Source organism: Punica granatum, chromosome 5, assembly GCF_007655135.1.
Source record: "Punica granatum isolate Tunisia-2019 chromosome 5, ASM765513v2, whole genome shotgun sequence".
NCBI lineage: Eukaryota > Viridiplantae > Streptophyta > Magnoliopsida > Myrtales > Lythraceae > Punica > Punica granatum.
Window position 1 is genome coordinate 9,687,657 of NC_045131.1, and position 18,451 is coordinate 9,706,107.

General features: G+C 41.1%; 2 protein-coding genes and 2 pseudogenes across 2 annotated transcripts; 1 reads left to right on the forward strand and 3 right to left on the reverse strand.

The window, feature by feature from the left end:
• Nucleotides 1-1,190: 1,190 nt before the first annotated feature.
• Nucleotides 1,191-1,892, reverse strand: LOC116208942. Its single transcript, XM_031542519.1, has 2 exons — nucleotides 1,618-1,892; nucleotides 1,191-1,346 (listed from the first exon to the last, which is right to left on the reverse strand). Exons 1-2 carry the CDS (start codon nucleotides 1,762-1,764, stop codon nucleotides 1,191-1,193), a joined length of 303 nt encoding a protein of 100 aa, XP_031398379.1. The 5' UTR covers nucleotides 1,765-1,892.
• A 5,958-nt stretch (nucleotides 1,893-7,850) lies between these two features.
• LOC116208274 lies at nucleotides 7,851-10,554 on the forward strand (annotated as a pseudogene).
• A 1,067-nt stretch (nucleotides 10,555-11,621) lies between these two features.
• Nucleotides 11,622-14,125, reverse strand: LOC116208943 (annotated as a pseudogene).
• Nucleotides 14,126-15,119: 994 nt separating this feature from the next.
• On the reverse strand, nucleotides 15,120-16,439 carry LOC116208944 (probable inactive histone-lysine N-methyltransferase SUVR2; the record flags this gene model as incomplete). The annotated part of the gene is made up of 3 exons (XM_031542520.1): nucleotides 16,249-16,439; nucleotides 15,576-15,796; nucleotides 15,120-15,371 (listed from the first exon to the last, which is right to left on the reverse strand). Coding segments are annotated over exons 2-3 (426 nt in total), but the record flags the coding sequence as incomplete, so codon positions are not given.
• Between the last annotated feature and the right edge of the window lie 2,012 nt (nucleotides 16,440-18,451).

The following is an 18,451-nucleotide window of genomic DNA, read 5'->3' on the forward strand; positions in this document are numbered from 1 at the left end:
GAGGAGTCTGTTGTTGATTCTAAATATTGCAGCAGTTTCAATCAGAATCAAAATCACACACAGAGATGAAAGGAGAAGGAAACGTTCATTCAATCCTCTGTAGAACAGAGTCTTGGAGTACGAGAACAAAAGGCTTACCGAAAAACTGAACAGACAGGCAAATATATATGCAGAATAACTACCTAAAGAATTGAATTTGACTACAGTACATATTTGACTACTTGGTGGAGACACATCTCCACATAAAGAATAGAATTTGCATACATATCAAACTCTTTATAGAATCATAGCATGACTTATGGCATGTAGGCTAACAAAGTGCAATTGTTTTGCTCAGAAAAGAGAAGATGAGTTAGGCAACACATCGTCTAGGAATTATAGGCTGAGTCCACAGGAACTTATTGCAATTCACAATGGGGGCTGCAGCTTCAGTACGAATTTGTTCCCGAGCACTAGTCTTCTCCATTTTATCATTTGCAGCCCAAATGATCAAGAACCTTATCCAATGATCAAGAACCACATGAATCTCATAATCAACACTTCATTCCAATCGCAAACTTGTTTAATGCCAAGGCCTCCTTGTTTAGGTAGGCAAATCGAGTCCCAGTCATCTTTATCTCCTTTAGCATCTTTGTCGCTACCTTCGACACTCCACAAAAAAAAAAAAAAAAAAAAAAATATATATATATATATATATATATATAAATAAATTTAAATTTGTTACGGCTCTACACTGGAAGTTTATCATAGAATGCAGGACTGGTTGAATCAATTACAGTGTACCAGCATGGGGTCATTTAATAGTTTCCTAAACAGCAGCAGTTTTGTTAATTTTACTTAATGTTTAAGTTCTTAATTCCAAATCAAATTATCGCTTTTAGTATGTATTATTTTGAAGACGGCAAGTCACTGTTGCAGTTATGACCTACTAGTAAGGACTTATGTATGAGTGAAAGAACAAAGTACGGGGAGTTACATACACAGAGTAGTACCTCACCAAGCGTAAATGATACACAAGAGAAGAAATAAGTTAAAATAAGAAGGGGCCAAGATTAAGGACACAATCGGATAACAATAGGAATACTCATGTACTAGATCCTTATTATATGAGCATATATGCCAAGAGAAAGTGATGCAACTCCATTTTCATGCCTTGTCCAACTCTGCTTCCCCTCGCATCCGAGAGCTCGCTATCTCATTTCTCTTTTTTTAACTCCCTCCAGTTTTGTCATCAGTACCTTCAGCTTTTTCTTCACTGCCTCCATCTCTGCTTCTACACTAGCAATTTCTTCATCCAATTTCCTGAGCATAAGGTCCTCCGCGAGTTTGTGTTGCTCGAGATCTACCTGGAGATGGCAATCTTTTATGTTTAGACTCATACAATTGTTTTGCTTGGAAAAGAGAAAATTCTTAAGGCAATATACTCCTGCTTATGATTTGTGCAGCAATATTCTTCCCACACAAGGTCTAGGGTAGGGGTGGCTTCTTTTCCATTCTAAGTTTTTCCGATAATTGCTCCATTTTGGAACAAAAAAGTAAGTCGACTTGACTCAGGGAGAGTGATGGTTGCATAATGCTTTCAGAAAGGAGATGGAAATTTCGGAATGTATAAATTACCTTGGGGATGACACAGTCGATATGAGCAGCACACCTGCATTCGTCGCAGTAATAACAAACACCGTGTTCTGGGTTCCTAGTTGTCTCGCATAGGTCGCAGTATTGGTCGTCATAAAATTCATCAACAACTCTATCGCGGAGCACCATTGGATGGATGTGAAGTTCATGCTTAACAGAAGGGGGTAGGGGCGTGCAACTACAGTGAATATTGTAATTGCAGGGAACACAGCGGTAGAGGTCAATGCTGCAATCATTGTAACACAAATCGCATAGCAGGTGGCCCCGTCTTTCCAAAATAGGTCAGGTTGTGCTCGTGACGCTGGTGTTTCAGAGTCGGTTTCATGCAGAGCACATGCTGTATGCATGTGGAACTCACATGGCGCACAGTAAAAGTTATATCCCTCAATTTGTTCAAGACAGGCATTGCAAGGAACGGATCCATCCATTGGTTCAGGAAGAAGAACGAGCAGATGCTGTGGGTGGAAAGGGTGTTCCAATTCACGAGGTAGTTCAGCACATGTCTCATGGAGCATGATGTCACAACCATCTGAGCAAGAATAAGCTAGACCATAAAATGACTCTTCATTACAAGTTTGCATGTGCTATCCATGTCATTAGAAAGCCTCATTGGGTTTCATGGAAACGTTGAAAGTTAGGGACTCCCTCTTTCAGAGCAGAGGAGAGCTGCAAGCGCATCTGGCATGAAGGTGAAAGAAATGCTGTTCACAGTTGTATCCAAACCAGAGAACCATTCAGAGCAGAGATAGCAAGCGGAACTCTCTCTACGATATTGACATTCTGCTCGCCAAGTGAGAGGGCAGTCTGGATGAAGAGGGTGCACAATCTGTTGCGGTATCTCAGCACACGATACGTGGAGCATGAAAGGGCAATCAATGCAACCATAAAAATCACTGCATATAATATAGTGGCAAAAGTTGCAGGAAAAATTACCCTCCACTTTGCATGAAAACTCATCACGGTGAGGGTGAGGTGGGAGAAATGAAGAATCTCTCGCCTATCCTCCTCACTGTTCGTATCAGCGGGAGAAGGATGCATAATGGAATCAGCACATACCGCATGGAGGTTGTAGTCGCATTCATTACAGTGGTATGCAAACCAAGACTGTCTCTTGCAGGCTTGCATTCAGGAAATTCTCGAAATCAGCACGCAGGTCAGGGGGTGCTGCGGATGTAAGGATGTTGTAATATCTGTTGGGGTAATGAAGCACATGGCTCGTGCAGCATGAATATGCAGCTCCGACAACCATAAATGGGACCAGAGATCTTCTGATCGCATGCTCTGCAATCGATCTGATTTGGTCCGTTCACGTGGAAGGATGTGAGAGGATGCTCATGAGAAAAGTGCTGAATTTTCTCCTCCTCCTGCTCATGCTCGTCTTTAGGAGGGGGAAGAGTCAGCAGCTGCACATCCCACATGCAAGGCTAGTTCACAGCCATCACATCCATATATGGGTGCTGTATCATATTCGCTTATGCTGAAATGACACCCACAACAGCGCAAAAGATCGACACTTGACCAGTATAATGTAGGTGGGTTCCGGCTCCGTGGATGGGATAGTATAAGTGGGTGCTGTGGATGACATGGATGTTGAATCTCGGGTAGCAGTTCAGCACACAATTTATGGAGGAAGAAGCGGCAGTTGACGCAATGGTAGGCGGGACCTTCCACGCATAAACAGCAGATATGGCACTTAAAGGAAATTCCTAAATTTTCGCTAAACTCTCGCAGACCAGACCATGCTCATGGCTGGGATGCTGAAGGAGAGTACTAGCGTTCATCCTTGATGAGAAAAAAACGAAGAAGCAAAACACGGAGAGCACTCAGAATTTGGGATCTTCTTCCAAGTTGCAATACACAGACCAGGTAAAATGTGAGGCATCGACTTCGACAGGTACATATATAAATTGTTTCAGCCAAAAAAAGGAGCAGGTACATATTGAATATTTACAAGTTGCAGTTGAAAATGCAACCATCAACTTCATCTGACAAATGCAATCAAGAACATTTCTTTAGAAGTTGGAGAAAATCAAACTGGATATCAAACAAGTGCATGGATATTAATTTATAACACTCTTTTTCCACAACAAAACAAAATAACCCGTACAAAGTTAAATGGTGGGCCCCATTTATACCATTCTTTTTCAAAATCAAAATCTGATTTTAAAATCTTACTTTGAAATCAAACGCAACATAAACTTGCTGACTACTGGGAAAAGTATAGTTTGGGTACACTAGGTTTGAAAATTTTGCTATTTTCGTCCTTTTTATAAATTTTTTTCAATTTTTGTTCAGCACCTGTAGGCGTTTTTCTATTTTATTCCATCCGTTACTAAACCGATAACCGATATCCATTCCACATTATCAATTTATTTAAAAAAAAAATAGGAAAAGTCAACAAGAAGAAATGTTCTTCATTCAATCAACTCAGTCAGCTGAGCCCTCTTCTGCGTGCCTTTGCATTCTAGAATTTATCTTCCAGAAGTCATTATTGTGTAATTGTCGTTGTTAAAAGAAATAGACAGTAAGCATCTACATATGATATGAAAAGATCTGTGCAAGTGGAGAAACACATCGATGGCAATATGCTCATTCACCACTAGTTACTGATCTGGTACACAATAATCTCCGGCATAATCGAAGTTCTGTAGATTCACTACGAACCTTGATAATTGGAACAAATATATGCGATCTCAAATGAAAAAAAAAATGCATAGTTTAGGCATGACTGCGGTGGGAAAGATCCTCCTGCCGCTGCATCTGCAGTTTGAAAAACATTTAAGAAAAGGTCAGTGAAATATTTTCTGCTTAGCAGGAACCAGGATGGACCGTAACAGAACCGAAGCTGGACAGAAGAGAAAAAACTCAGGCAAGCCCCGAACTAAACCAGTGGGCTTTACTTCCCCCTTTAAAGACTCATATGAAACCAACCACGTTAGAGGTCCTTACATCCAGAAGAGCCTTGAGTGTTTTTTCAGAAGGGTACACTGGAAGCTGCATTGATCACAATTTTAGAAATGATTTTCTTTTCGTGAACACTAACAATTAAGAAAAGAAGAAAAGGCAAATGCAAGTGAGTATAGATGCTGAATATTGGTGTGCGATGAAGAGGATGCTGTGAACCTCCATTTTGGAAGCCCGGTGCTTTGTTCCACCCACTTCAAAGATCAAGGATAGAGAACTCATTTTGGCCCGCTTCCTCTTGAGCGCCTCCAGCTTTCTCTTCATTTCCTCCACATTTACCTCCAACCTTGTGATTTCTTCATTTAGTTCGTCAAGGAGAGGGTTTTGGACTGCTTCCTTCCCTCCCTTCGATTCGACCTGGAAATGATAATAATAATCTGATAACCTCAAATGAAACCCAGTTATAAGGCTACTTTGAAGCAGCAGCATTTATCCAAAACTTCGCCTTCTATACGTTTATCGAGCAGAGCACCCTGATTTTAATCCTGTTGATGGCTATGCTTATTTCGTTTTGTTTCGGTATATATATCCTATGAATTGGAGGTAACTAAATCTAGTAGAAGCAAGTGCCTAAGTTGTTTCGGTATATATATCCTATGTGGTAAAATGTTCCGTTGCTCAATTTTAACTGTTTTTACTTTAGTCCTTTCTAAAATCTTTCATCGATGTCCATGTTTCAAAAAGACAGAATTTTTGGAGTGTGGGAATTACCTTGGGGATCGCGCAGTCGATATGAGCAGCACAATTGCATTCTTCACAGTAATAAACCCCATGTTCAGGGTTCCTGGGCATCTCACACAGATCGCAGTACTGCTCCTTGTAAAACTCGTCGACAACTCTATCACAGAGCAATAACAGATGGAAGTGAAGTTCGTGTTTGACACTAGGTGGTAGAGGAGACACAATCGTGATGAAGATTGAAATTGCATTCAACACAGCGGTAGAGGTCCATATTACAGTTGTTGCTGCATCGATTGCATTGCAAATACTTCGTTCTCTGAAAATAAGTTAGACTGTGCTCATGGAGCTGATGTTTGAAAGTCAGTTTCTGGGCAGCACAGCTTGCGTCCAAGTAGAACTGGCATTCAGCACAGAAAAACGCACAGCCTTTAGACTCTCTGTGGCAGGCACCACAATTAAAGGATCGGCCATTTGATGCCGCTGGAAGAAGCGTGAGGGGGTGTTTGGGGTGACATGGATGTTCTAATTCTAGTGGCAGCTCGGCGGCACACAATATATGGAGCTCGAAGAACTCACCGGGATATGGACATGAGTAGCCTAGACCTTGTAGTGGATGCTGACAAACCTGCAGAACAAAACCGGGCCCAGCAAAGTTATGAAGGGCCAAGGCATGGGGGTGCAAAGTATGATGAATTTCCGCAGGTAACCCCTCTTTGAAAGCAGAAAGAGTTTTCTGAGTGCATTCTAGGTCGAGTCCGAAGGGTCGACAATTGTGACAACTGTAAACGAAGCCAAGGGAGTTTCTGTAGCAGCACCGGCACTGGAGAGGTTTTGCTTCGAGATATAGAGGGTGGGGATGAAGAGGATGAACCATTACCTGGGGCAATTCGGCACATGATTTATGGAGGAAGAAAATGCATTCGAGGCAACCGTAAATTTCACCTGATATGTTTAGGTCACAGGCTTTGCACTGGATATCATTGTCCATTTCCAAACAAAAGTATGTCAATTTATGGGAGTGGAAAATATGCTGGATCGTCTGAGAGTCCTTTTGTTGGTCCTGTAGTGGCAGAGTCGAAACAGCACATTGCACGCCTAGGTTGAGCGCGCATCCATCGCAGCGGTATGCAAACTGATGATATTGTTTGCAGGCTTTACATAGGAAACTTCCTTTGTGGGTAACGAGTATAACAGCATGCCCATAGTTGTGGAAAGGGTGTTGAGGTATCTCCCTGGGTAATTGCACGCAGGACTCATGGAGCAAGAAAAGCAGCCCCCACAGCCATAGGTCGGACCCGAGATCGGCTGCTCGCACAATCTGCACATGATCTTGATTGCCCTATCCATGTTGAAGAAGGTAAGGCGATGGTCATGAGCAAAATGCTGAATCGTCTCCTCCTCCCGATGACCTTCCGGGGGAGGCAGAGTTGAAACTGCACAAGCTATATCGAGCGTAAACATGCAGCCGTCGCAGCAGTAGATGAAGGATTTCCCGGAGGATTTACTGCAGCCATTACATCTGTAGAGATCGGAGCGGCGACTCCTCGACAATGTCAGGCAGTGTTCTGAATGAGAGGGATGCCGTATCTGGAGAGGCAATCCAACACACGACTCATGGAGATAGATATCACAATCTAGACAACAGTAGGTTGAGCCATGGAGATCTTCCGTGCAGACAAAGCAACTGACTTCGCAATTCTGGCTCAGCTCTCGCAGGACTAAGGCATGTGAATGGCAGGGATGCCGAAGACTTGTAGCCATGTCGGAGCGACTGGATTACAACTGCTGCCTCAACTCGAAAAAATTAAAATCAGTATGACATATTTTCACAAGTTTGGAAGATATCAAATTGGATATTTGAACGAATGCATAGATCTCAAAACGTGCAGACTGCATACAAATAATATTATATAGTGGCCGGCAGCATATATTAGTTGACTGGGGAGGAAAAAATAAAAAAATAAAAAAAAAAGAAAAAACAAAGTCTTGGTCGGTAGATTATTAAATTAAAATTAAAAAATTAACTGAAAATAAGAAAAAAAAACTTTGCTATATGACTTTCTATTACTTTCTTTTTCATTCTTTCTCTTTTCTAGTATGCACATCAATAAGTACGCTTATGTTTCATTTGATATAGATGAAATGACCGCAACCAAATCGATAAACAAACGATCTTATGTGTTTCGTTTGAGATTACAAGGGAATTTAGCTGTTATCATAATTAACCTCAATTATCATAATTCCAGCCAACTCGTCCTCATCAACTTCAAGACCTTGTGGCCATGTACAAGGACCAACAAATTTTCCGTCTGAACGAGGTCACGGTTCAGGTACACATGCAAGAGAAGCGTTGATTTCTCCGTCATTGAATTGAATTGAATTGAATTGAAACGAATTGAAATGAATTCATAAGTGGGAAACTGATTTCGATCAAGGTGTGAGCCCGTTCTTAGGGCCCACACTTTCCAGTGGCCGATAATACCAGTTCGGATCCGGTTCAGTGTGAAAATCTAACCGACCCGATCCGAAACAGGATAGAAGCGGGAAAGCGTGAAAATTTTGGCGCGAAATTGGACAGACTATTTCTGCTCTGCCTTTAATCCTCCATTTCTCGCAATCTCTGTTTCTGCCGTCTCTCGTAGGTTTTGCTTCGATCCGCAACGATGATGTTCTCGAGCAGCCAATTCGAAGCCACCGCACCTTTCTCTCAATCTACTCAGTCAGCCGAACCCTCTTCTGCTGCAAAGGTATCGAATTTATCGTCCAGGTAGTCAGCTTACCGATTGATGTGCGGTTAAACCTTCTTTCGGTAATTGGTCGCAGAGTCGCGGAACCGAGGGTTTGGTGCCGGTGACGGTGAAGCAGCTGAGCGAAGCTTACCAGTCGGGCGACGAGAAGTCCAATTTCCAGATCGACGGTGCTGATGTCACAAATGTACTAATTCGATCGCCTTTTCTCATAGTGAAAATTGATTTCGTCTCTGCTGTGTGGAGCTCGCGGTTTTTCTTTCACGTTGTTAGTTCTATCTGAATATGTTGTTGGTTATTTAGGTAACGTTAGTCGGGATGGTGGACCAAAAGGTCGAAAGGGTGACCGATGTGACTTTTGCTTTGGACGATGGAACTGGAAGAGTTGAATGTAGGAGATGGTATGTTGTGATGCTCTTCATAGCATGTGATTAGCCCCTAAGGGCATTTGTACAATTATTCAGTGCTTTCCTCCGTTTGGTTGAATATTGTCATGGATTTTCATCTGCCTCCGCCGAAATGTGTGACTCGTTAATCTTCCTTTGTTTTATAGGATTAATGAGGATTCGACTCTAAGGAAATGAACGACATTCAGTGAGTGCCTAACCCTCTCTCACTGAATAGAAACTCGGTGGCAAGTTATTGAATTCGACCGTTTGATTCCTTTTCACAACGTGACAGGGATGGAATGTACGCCCGTGTCATTGGGCACCTGAGAGGTTCTCCAGGGTGGAAAACAAATTGCGGCATTTGCTGTAAGGTATTCAGGATGTTTTCATACTTTTGATACATTGTGAATGTGCGGCTTGCGTCAATGTTTAACGCTCCATCAGATCATCGTGTTGGCACTCGATCGCTCTGGTTGATTTCTCAGCTGTTTACGTTCCGTCCACTCAAAATTTTACTGTTGCCTCCTCTGCATCATGGGCAGACCGGGTGAGAGGTTTCAAAATCTCTGCAACATTTTATGTTTGACATGGGCTTACTGCTAATTACATGCATCAATAACGAATTTGAATAAGACAACTGGACTTACTTTGCAATGTAGGATAATATATTTAGCTCAGTTCGAAATATTGGCTCGGGAAGCTACAGTTCCTGTTGTTAGTCATATGTTTGAGATATAAGGTTTGTTTTAGCATGAATGATACATAATTTGTGAATCCAATGAGATACGCATATAATACCCAATCTCATATGTTGTCTATTTTCACAGGCCCGTATTGAACTTTGATGAGGTTACGTTCCACTTTATTGATTGCATTCATCAGCATTTGCTGAAATCAAGGTCAAAGGTAATGTTCGACAACTGAAACTTGTGTTTTCATTAAATAATAAATTGCTCAGTAGACTGGTTCTGTGCTACCCACTTATTGGAGCTGCAGGTTGATGCTACTAATCAATCTAAATCAGCCGAAGATTCTAATTCTACAATCACGTCTATGGGTACTCAACCCACTGCCAGTGGGCATGTGACAGCTCCTTCAAATGAAGTATGTGAACCACCCGAGGACATTATTTCTTTACAAGTATTTTTCGTGTTTTCAATTTGGATGAGATGATATCTCTTTCTGCAGTTCTCTGGACAGTACAGCGTTGGCGGGCTCAAAAGCTGTGATCAAAAGGTCCTTGAATATCTGCAGCAGAACTTGTAAGTCGTACTTCTGAAGTTTCTCATCCAAAAAGAAAAATCCTTTCTTTTTTTTGGTTACTGCCTCTGCTAAGTTGATCTTCATCCCTTCGTTGGGCTGCCACCTTACTTATAGGGTTGCAGACAACTTGCATGAGAAATTTCTTGACCATTGAGTTGTTTCAGCAATTTTAGTATTTAGATCGATGTCTTTCACGATTTTGATACACTTGAATCTGTTTCGATTGTGCGTAAGCCGTTAATCTGTCTTGCTTCCGGGAGTCCCTACAGAATATTGGAACTGAAGTTTTGCAATTGGCTGGTTACTGCAGTTCAATAGAGAAGGGGGTGCACAGGGATGAAATCTCCAAGCAGCTGAAAATTCCAGTAGACAAGATCATGTAAGCCATCTTTCGCTGTCCCTCTATCTCCATTCTCTGTGGGAAGTTTAATTTCATTTGTGAAAATTATCTGAACAGGGAAGCTATCCGGACCCTAGAAGATGAAGGTCTGATATACTCTACAATCGATGAGTATCACTACAAGTCGACAACCGAGAGCTGAGCAGGCGATCTTTTTGGTGATCCCCTTACTGCAAGGGAGGGAATGCCTATGCAGATAGCTGAAGCAACTTTACTGTTGGCCGTCTTGATTTGACAGTGTGTTAAAGACAAATGGTGTAGATGTAATTATCGGGATTTAGTTCCGGACTAGCTTTTTCTATCCTTATAGCTGTAGCTGGGGCTGTATAATCAGCAGTAACTGGAGGATGTCTAATGATGATTAGTGGGGTTTGCACTATTCTGGTAGAGTGTTTCTTTCATAATCGGAATCAATCTGAAAGTGATTGTTTAATAATTTGATCACCACGATACAACCATGGGTTGGTTATTTCAAGCAATACATCTCCATATTCACGCATGTCCAACTCTTGTGCCATCATTTGTCGTCTTAGAGGAGGTGCAGAATCAAATTAACCATGAAAATGCAGTAGAAATGGATCCCAGTTTGATGCATGAGTAATTAAAGGCGTGCTCGAATCCTTTGCTCTTGAAGACTGCCCTCTAGCTTTAAGTAACCGTGTATTTTAAGTTCAGTTTGCTTCCTTTTTCTTTGATAATCTCCCTCTAGAGGTCCGATTTCTCCATCCAGCTTCTCAACTCATTATGGGTACTTCAACTAGCTCTGGCCCCATCGATTCCATCTGGAAGTGGCAACAAATTATACGTACTTTCCTGATCTTTTTTTTCCAGATAATCATGTAGTCCCTCCATTCGTGTTTAATCTTTATCTCTTCCTCTGTCATGTCCTGTGCTAACATAAGAAGAAAAAGAACAGAGGGGTGTATGCGGCAGTCATATGAATAATGCATTAGAAGTACTGCAGATTTATGCTCTCTAATAATAAGAGTGAGAGGGATGTGCCAGGTGGTAGGGTTCATGCGACTATTGATGGCAGTTCAGCACATGATTTATGGGACACTTTAAAGGGTTGGATGGTCAGTCAGGAAGTAATAGGCTAGATCTCGAACACTCTCCTTACGAACATTGCAACAATGATTTATAGTATTGCTTGATGTAGCAAGATTCACCAGATCGTCAGGTGCAGAAAAAGATGTTCATAGCCAAGAGAGATTGGAGACGCTGGGAACAAAACCTGGCACGCCAGGGTTGCTTGATAGGATTTGAAGCAATAGCACTAATTTGAACGGAAATCAGAGACGAATTCGCTTCTTCTCGAGTCTCTGCAGTGCTGCCTCTAATCAGACTTGTCTGTTTTATAAACATCTCTATGCACATAAGATCTTTAAATTTGGTACATTTACTGTGGAGGACATGCATCTGCTAGTGGAGTTTATGGAAATGCGACATTCATAGCGAGGACTGTGCCTCTATATCCCAGGACCGTTAAAGAATCGGTGGAGATCCAGCAGTCCCAGGAGGGGGGACAGTAGAAAATGCCAGTAAGTTTAACTCTTTGTATGAACCTTCAACAAAATCTTTAAGAAAATTTTTGCCACTATAATGATCCCACGTTTCAGTCATGGAAATTTTTGTCTAGCAAAACCGTCCCTCTAAACGAGGCCGTACAAAGAACTCCCTAAAGAAGCGGAATCTGCTATAGCTAATGTTGAGATTGAATCTGTCGATCAACCATCCAAAACTAAAGAGATCGCTCTCTTTGAGTAGCGATCTCCTTCAAAGCAGAAGACTTGATAAAACTCACCATAGGCTAACATGTATTTGCACCCGGTGATTGGCTACTACAAAAAAATTGCTTGGATCGTATTTCAATTCCAAACTATAATTGGTTCTGGCCATTTTCACCACCAAATAACTTTTCCTTCATCATTCCGCAGCAGAATAACCTTGAGAAATTAGAGATCGTGAATCCCATGGCCAAGTGAGAAAAAATGGACCTACTGTTTCTGCAACCCCGGCCACTAATCTATCAGCTGTCACCGGTGAATTGGGGCCTTTAACTTACTTCCTGCAAATTAGAGGATTCAAATGTGAGTGGCAGAAAATCCTTAACTAAATCGATACAATCTGAACCCTGAGAAATTTTTAATATAGGCCAAAGTGCAATTTACAGAAGCTTGGTTTGAGGTTCTTGGAGCAATTTAATAGCCAAAAGAGTAGTAAAACAATGAAAAAGAAAAACTACCTTTTCGGCTCTTATCACGGCAGAACTCACTTCCACAGCAGCACTGGAAGGCCTTGATTGGATGATCAACATCGTTGAAGTCAATCCCATAATCTGCAATGCATAGTTAATATCACTACTTAACGAGCTCATTGATTCCGAACTGAGTTCAGTACATATAAAACTTACTTATGATCAGACTTAAAAACAGGGACGTAACTGGGGGAACTATGGAATCTAAAGGACCACAATGGACTGATATCAGAAGCTTGACCTTGTGCAACGAAGGCACAATTATTCGCCAAATTCGTGGGGTTAAGCAATGTGAGAGCAAAGGGACTTGCATTTGAGGCTCTAATACCGTGTGAAATTTTAGATGACAACTCCTAACTAATTTAATAATCACGATTTATTATTTCTTTCTCAGCTAAAGCAATGAAATGACATAAGACAACTCCTTACCCAAGTCAGTTCTTCATGAGCACGAACTTTTCTAGTTGAGAAAAATGCAAGCTGCAAACACGAAACATAAGCATTTATTCGTAGACCAATTTTCACAGCAGAAGTTAGCACATAGTGATCCGGAAAACGATTTCTTCCTTAGAATTAAAGTGATAATATTCTATTTCTGGTATAAAACAGTGAAGTTCATACGTGGTAGTAGTGACGGTCAGGAGTTTCTATTTGAACTGGAATATCATCAAATTTGCATCAAAACATCTGAATGGAAAGAAAACGGTCTTAGTTGCAGGGGGAGGGTAAAAGAATTGAAATAAGCTGAGCAATTACCATCTGGAACACAAACTCATGTGAGATGCTACCTGTGATTAATAAATCGGGCGACATTTCCATGAGATGTTGCATCTAGACAAAGGGCGTCCTCATCTTGCAAGCCTGCCTCTGATCCCCAATCGCGTCAAGAGTTACAGGGTACGTGTGCCTATCAGTGCCACTACTCTGCATATTTCGCTCATACACTCTGCATTTGTCACTATTTCCCTACGTACTCACAAACAAAGGTTCCTTTAGGTAGGTCCTGAAGGGTTCTGACACCCCAACCTTTTCCGTCTTGAGTCACAAATACCTGAAGCATAGTAGAGTTCATCACAATCTGTACAGATTCAAATAATACGATCCAACTTTCCTAAAGACTGTTACTTCAGGACCACAAGTTTAATAGATGACATTAATATCATTAACACGTAAGTGACATCGATTAACAGATAATGATTTCCATGAGCTTGAAGGATGGTGCATCAACAATGTTATCGAGTATAGCCCAACTCTGGGGGATCTCACCTGCAAGTTGCATTTTATACCACGCTGTACTACTCTGTTACCGCATTGCATGTCACACACCCACATCTTCTCCAGCATTCTTTGATAAACTTCCGAAGCAGATGACCCTTACATTTTTCCGGCATGTACTCATTTTTAATCCTCTCTATGGGGCAATCTTCACAATAAACAAAATGCTGCTGCTGAGGATTCTGTTTCATTGATATGCAAGCTTCCAGAAATCCTTCCTTCATTTGACCTTTCGGTGTGTAGGCAAACTCTCACCAGTTTCATGGGTACAAGCACACGGCAGTTCCGAGGAAAGGCATTTCCCAAACAACTCGAACAACAGTCCTCATCCGAAATGCGAGCCAGAAAACTTGCACACGTGCATTCTGGTAAATTATATTATGCGGTATGTAGTTAAAAATTGGCAATTTCTCATTGCCAATTTCATCTACCATGAGATTTTCAAATTTTCAGCACCCTTTGTGATGTCCACAATATGTCGGGCAGACCTCTTCTTGTCACAAACTCTAGGTTTTTTCAGCTGCATCTGGGCCACTTCTACTGGCATTTTCTGTTTTCGACCCATTGATAACAAGTTGCCTCTTAATTGGACCACCATGGGCATTGGAGGCTTTTACAATCACCCCAGAAGAAGATCCAACTCCTGAAAAGTTTCTAAAACTGTCACTGCCTGAACTTAGGTAACTCTGGCAGATATCTGTTAGTAACTTGGCAACAGAAAACAAGGGCCCAACATTCTTGTATGTTCGAAGGTACTTGTCCTCCACACATCTTAGAACTGCATCTAATTTTGGTATCTGAAAGTTTTGTCAACGGACAGAGCGAGAGGTCAGGAATAGTTTGACTTCTCCTGAGGGTGATGAAGCAATGATAATGTCACTGTTGGAGCTACAACAGCCGTTACTCAGGCAGGTGAAGGTCTCATCATGACATTTGAGCACCCGTGAAAGGAAATTCCAATGTCAGAAGGTAGAAAGCTCATCATCCTTGTAAAATACTGCACTCTAGGATGAAAAGCCAGCTTCCGAGGCAATCGTTGCAACAGAAATGCCTACATTTCTCTCACAAACTACCGGATGATGAGAAGAGATATATTTTTTCATAACAAGGGCCATGTCCCTAACCAGCACCCGTGGAATACAGGGAAATAATTGCAAATGAGTGCGGCAAAGGCTTGAAAAATTATAGACAGTCCCAATCCCAACTATGAAAGAGCTCTCAACACATCATATTATCTAGTTTTCCGGACGATGGAAAACATACTGAAGCATACCTCCAAAAGAAAAGTACTAGAGGAGCATACTATGTTCTTCTATCTAGTTTCCTGGGTGACAGAAGCACACAAAAAAATAAAATAAAGTAAATATTACTACTTGAGGAACATGCTCTGTTAGTTGCCGCAGAGTCAGTCGAGTTAGCAGATACAGTTCCATCCCTTAAATCCCTACTTAAAGCTGAAGAGCATGCCCTGTCAGAATTCTTTTGATTCATTAGACAATTAGAGTGCGGTCCATCCTTATATCGCAATGAAGTAGACGGGGACCAGAACCATCTGCTTCTATCGAACGAGATTGAGGCAACAACATGGTTTGCCTTGAATTAGGGATCTTATCATCCTCCTCCGAAGATGTGACATCAACTGATTCTGAATCTTTAGAAGAAGATGACGCCTTATTTTTTTTTTCTTCCAGGCGTGACCTCTTGGCCGGTCTTTCAGAATCGTCTAATCTTGTAGCACTCCCATTACCATCACTTGTTCTCTGTCCTTGGATTGAGAAACTACATATTAATGACTGGCAGATACGCAATCCGGAATATGTGTTCCATAGGAATTAAAATCATAAAGGTTTTACCACTAGTCAATGGAGACTCGAACTATATTTATACCACCAAGTATCCATAATAAAAACAAGACCTCGAAGAGTAGGACATGAAAATAAAATGAATATATAGCAAGTTATGACCTTGTTCTCATAGTAAGAGTCTATGAGCGTTCGGTAGTTGTCTTCTTCAATGAACTCCCAGTTTTTTTCATACAACTTCAGGAGATTCTTCAAAACCGGCTTAACCTCTTCGTCTGGAATCCCTAGTGCCCTCGTCGCCCTGAAGGCCTGGCAAACCTTGGGATGCGGAGCCATTACCAATCAAAAGAAACTACGGTGTCCCTTCAGATTGCTATGTCCTCCTGACCATCATAAAACCCATTCCCTGTATTAGGCCATGTCAAACAGATATAATGTCCAGGAATGGAACGACATTCATTTAGCAAATTTGACGACACAACATTCATACTAGGAGGATACAACCAGGTGCCAAAGAAGTGAGAAATAAGCCTAGTTTCCCAATGGGGTAGGGAATAGCTTAACAAGGTGCTGTTTTTTGATTCGGCAACCAAACAACAAAAACAACTCAGGCACTTGACTACGCAGCAAGCTCCGCTTTTGATCCACATTCCACATTGATTCGAATAAAAGCTTATTTCAGACCTCTACCCTAATGCTCGACTTCACCCGAGCCAGAATGTCTTCTCTCCCGTATTCTCAGCACTGCAACGACAACTTCACATCGAACACATTGACAACACGACACACAAGTCGGTGACACTGACATTCGGAGAAACAGAGGAGGCTGTAAGACCTCCGTTCGCGTCTCCGAAGCTCCAATAAGCGTCTTCGACCCCGATTCCGCGACGGCAATGGAGTTCATTGCAGGTTTGGTGAGCCGCAACGGCGATTTCTTCCGGCCATTAGGACGGGGAGCTGCAGAGCAGAGGAGGCGAAGGTTTTGGCCTTCGCGTGTCGTTTTTCGCCTACGATGAAGAAGTAAGGAATTTGCAGCGATCGCGTTCGGGGGAGAAGTAGGCGGCGTGGAGGGCCGCGTCTAGCTGCGGTCGGGTGTAGGATAAGGTGGGAAGCTTGTCTCTCGTGGAGTCGTGTAATTGGGTGTTGTGTCGACATTTAGTAGGTTGACTTACATTGACTCATGCCACGTGGATAAACGACGCTGGCGGTAGGGAAGCGGTTACGCCGCAGAGTGGCGCTCGCCGTCTCTTTCTCTGACACGTGGTACATAATTATCTCTGAGGATTACACCAATTGTCGAGGTGATTCTGTGGGGTCCACCCCAGAGGTTAGTGCTAGTCAGCGAGCAAGCAGCGAATCAGAGAATTATATTTATTTTAGTTTCTATATTTTTGTTATATTCTTTTTCTTAGTGATGAAATCAGCATATTTGGTGGTTCTTATAACTACTATAATATAACTTAGGAAATGATTGAAATGCTAATACAATGACCTAAATCGACGTACTAGTCTATCAGCTAATCAAGCTAATCAAGAGATGGCAACACCAGCGGACTGAGGGAGAATGAGAAACAAATTAGTGAGGTGAGGAAAAGACGGGAAATGGTGCTCTAGACCTCTGATCACCCAAGCCCTTCTCGGTGATGTGAATATGAGAGAGAGAGAGAGAGAGAGAGAGGACAGAGGGATGGGCCAACACCGCAGTGCTCAATGTTGACAATGATGATGAGATGAGGGCAAGCATGAGGTGGTGTCGATTGGCGAGCGGTAGGAGTCCCTCGACCGTGAGAAGAAAAAGACAATTGAATGGATAGAAGGGCATATGACGTTATGGTAGATTGAAAGACATATAGAATAATAAACATAAGTTTCTATAAATTTCTAACGTGGGTTGCTACAATAGTTCAATGCTTATTCTTCTAAAATAAGGTCTCGAGTTCGAGTCTTGTGAATGGAGAAAATCAATGCTGAAAGAACTACGCCACTTAGTGGGCTGATCGGACTCAATTGGATTAGTCGGGACCCAATTGAACTTATAGATACTAGAGTTCACACCGAAATGATGCTTTATAAATTTATTATATAAACTAGGTGATAGCACGCACGTTGCTAGAGAAAGATCTTTTATTTTTTAACAATAAATTAAGTACATTATGAATTCTTACTCAAGAAAAATATATTATGGATTAAAATTGCTTCATCAAGAATTAAATGAGTTTAGTAGAAAACTATTTTTCATCATGGAGAAGAATTTTAACGTCCTAAGTGAGTTTTTGTTCCCTACACCGAAACCATGGATCTACGAAAGTAAAACAATAAAAATTATGCAATTTGAAATTGAAAAATAATTTTTATGTAAAAAGGAAGCAATGTGCTGGTTTTTCAATTATTATAGAAAAAAGCAAATTTCAAATAATTATTTTAGGAAAACAAATGACTGAAAAAGATAATTATCTATTCGTTGGTTTCAATATAGAAAAAAATAGCACCTTAAATAATTATTTTAGAATAGAAAATAAATGGAAAAAGATAGTTACCTAAGGTACTTATTCAAAATAATAATTATATTCTCTACGACAATCACCACAATTATATGTTATATATAGTAGCTGTTGTTACTATTAATATTTTTATTCACTCAATTTTTATACGGAATTGTCATCTTAATAAAAATTATGCAATCCCAACTCTTCAGTAGAATCAAAAAGTCTTCAAACCAATAATGCAATAGGAGAATTGCACCTTTCTAGGTGCTTAATGAATGGGCAATGCCAACTTATAGCAAATGAAGAAATCACAATTGCATTGAAAAAAACCAAATCCTAAAGCGTGTGATGACCTTATAAATAAATTTAATGCAATAAAGGAAAATCTGATGAATATGAACAAAATAAATAACGACCAATGAAAGCAAGAGTTACTCTAGCTCCAATTGATGAAATTATCCATGAATTATGTTATGAGTCTAATAGAAAACAAATTAAAGATCTACCTTTAGATCTGCATGAACAAAGAAAAACTTACCTTCAAGTCTGCCT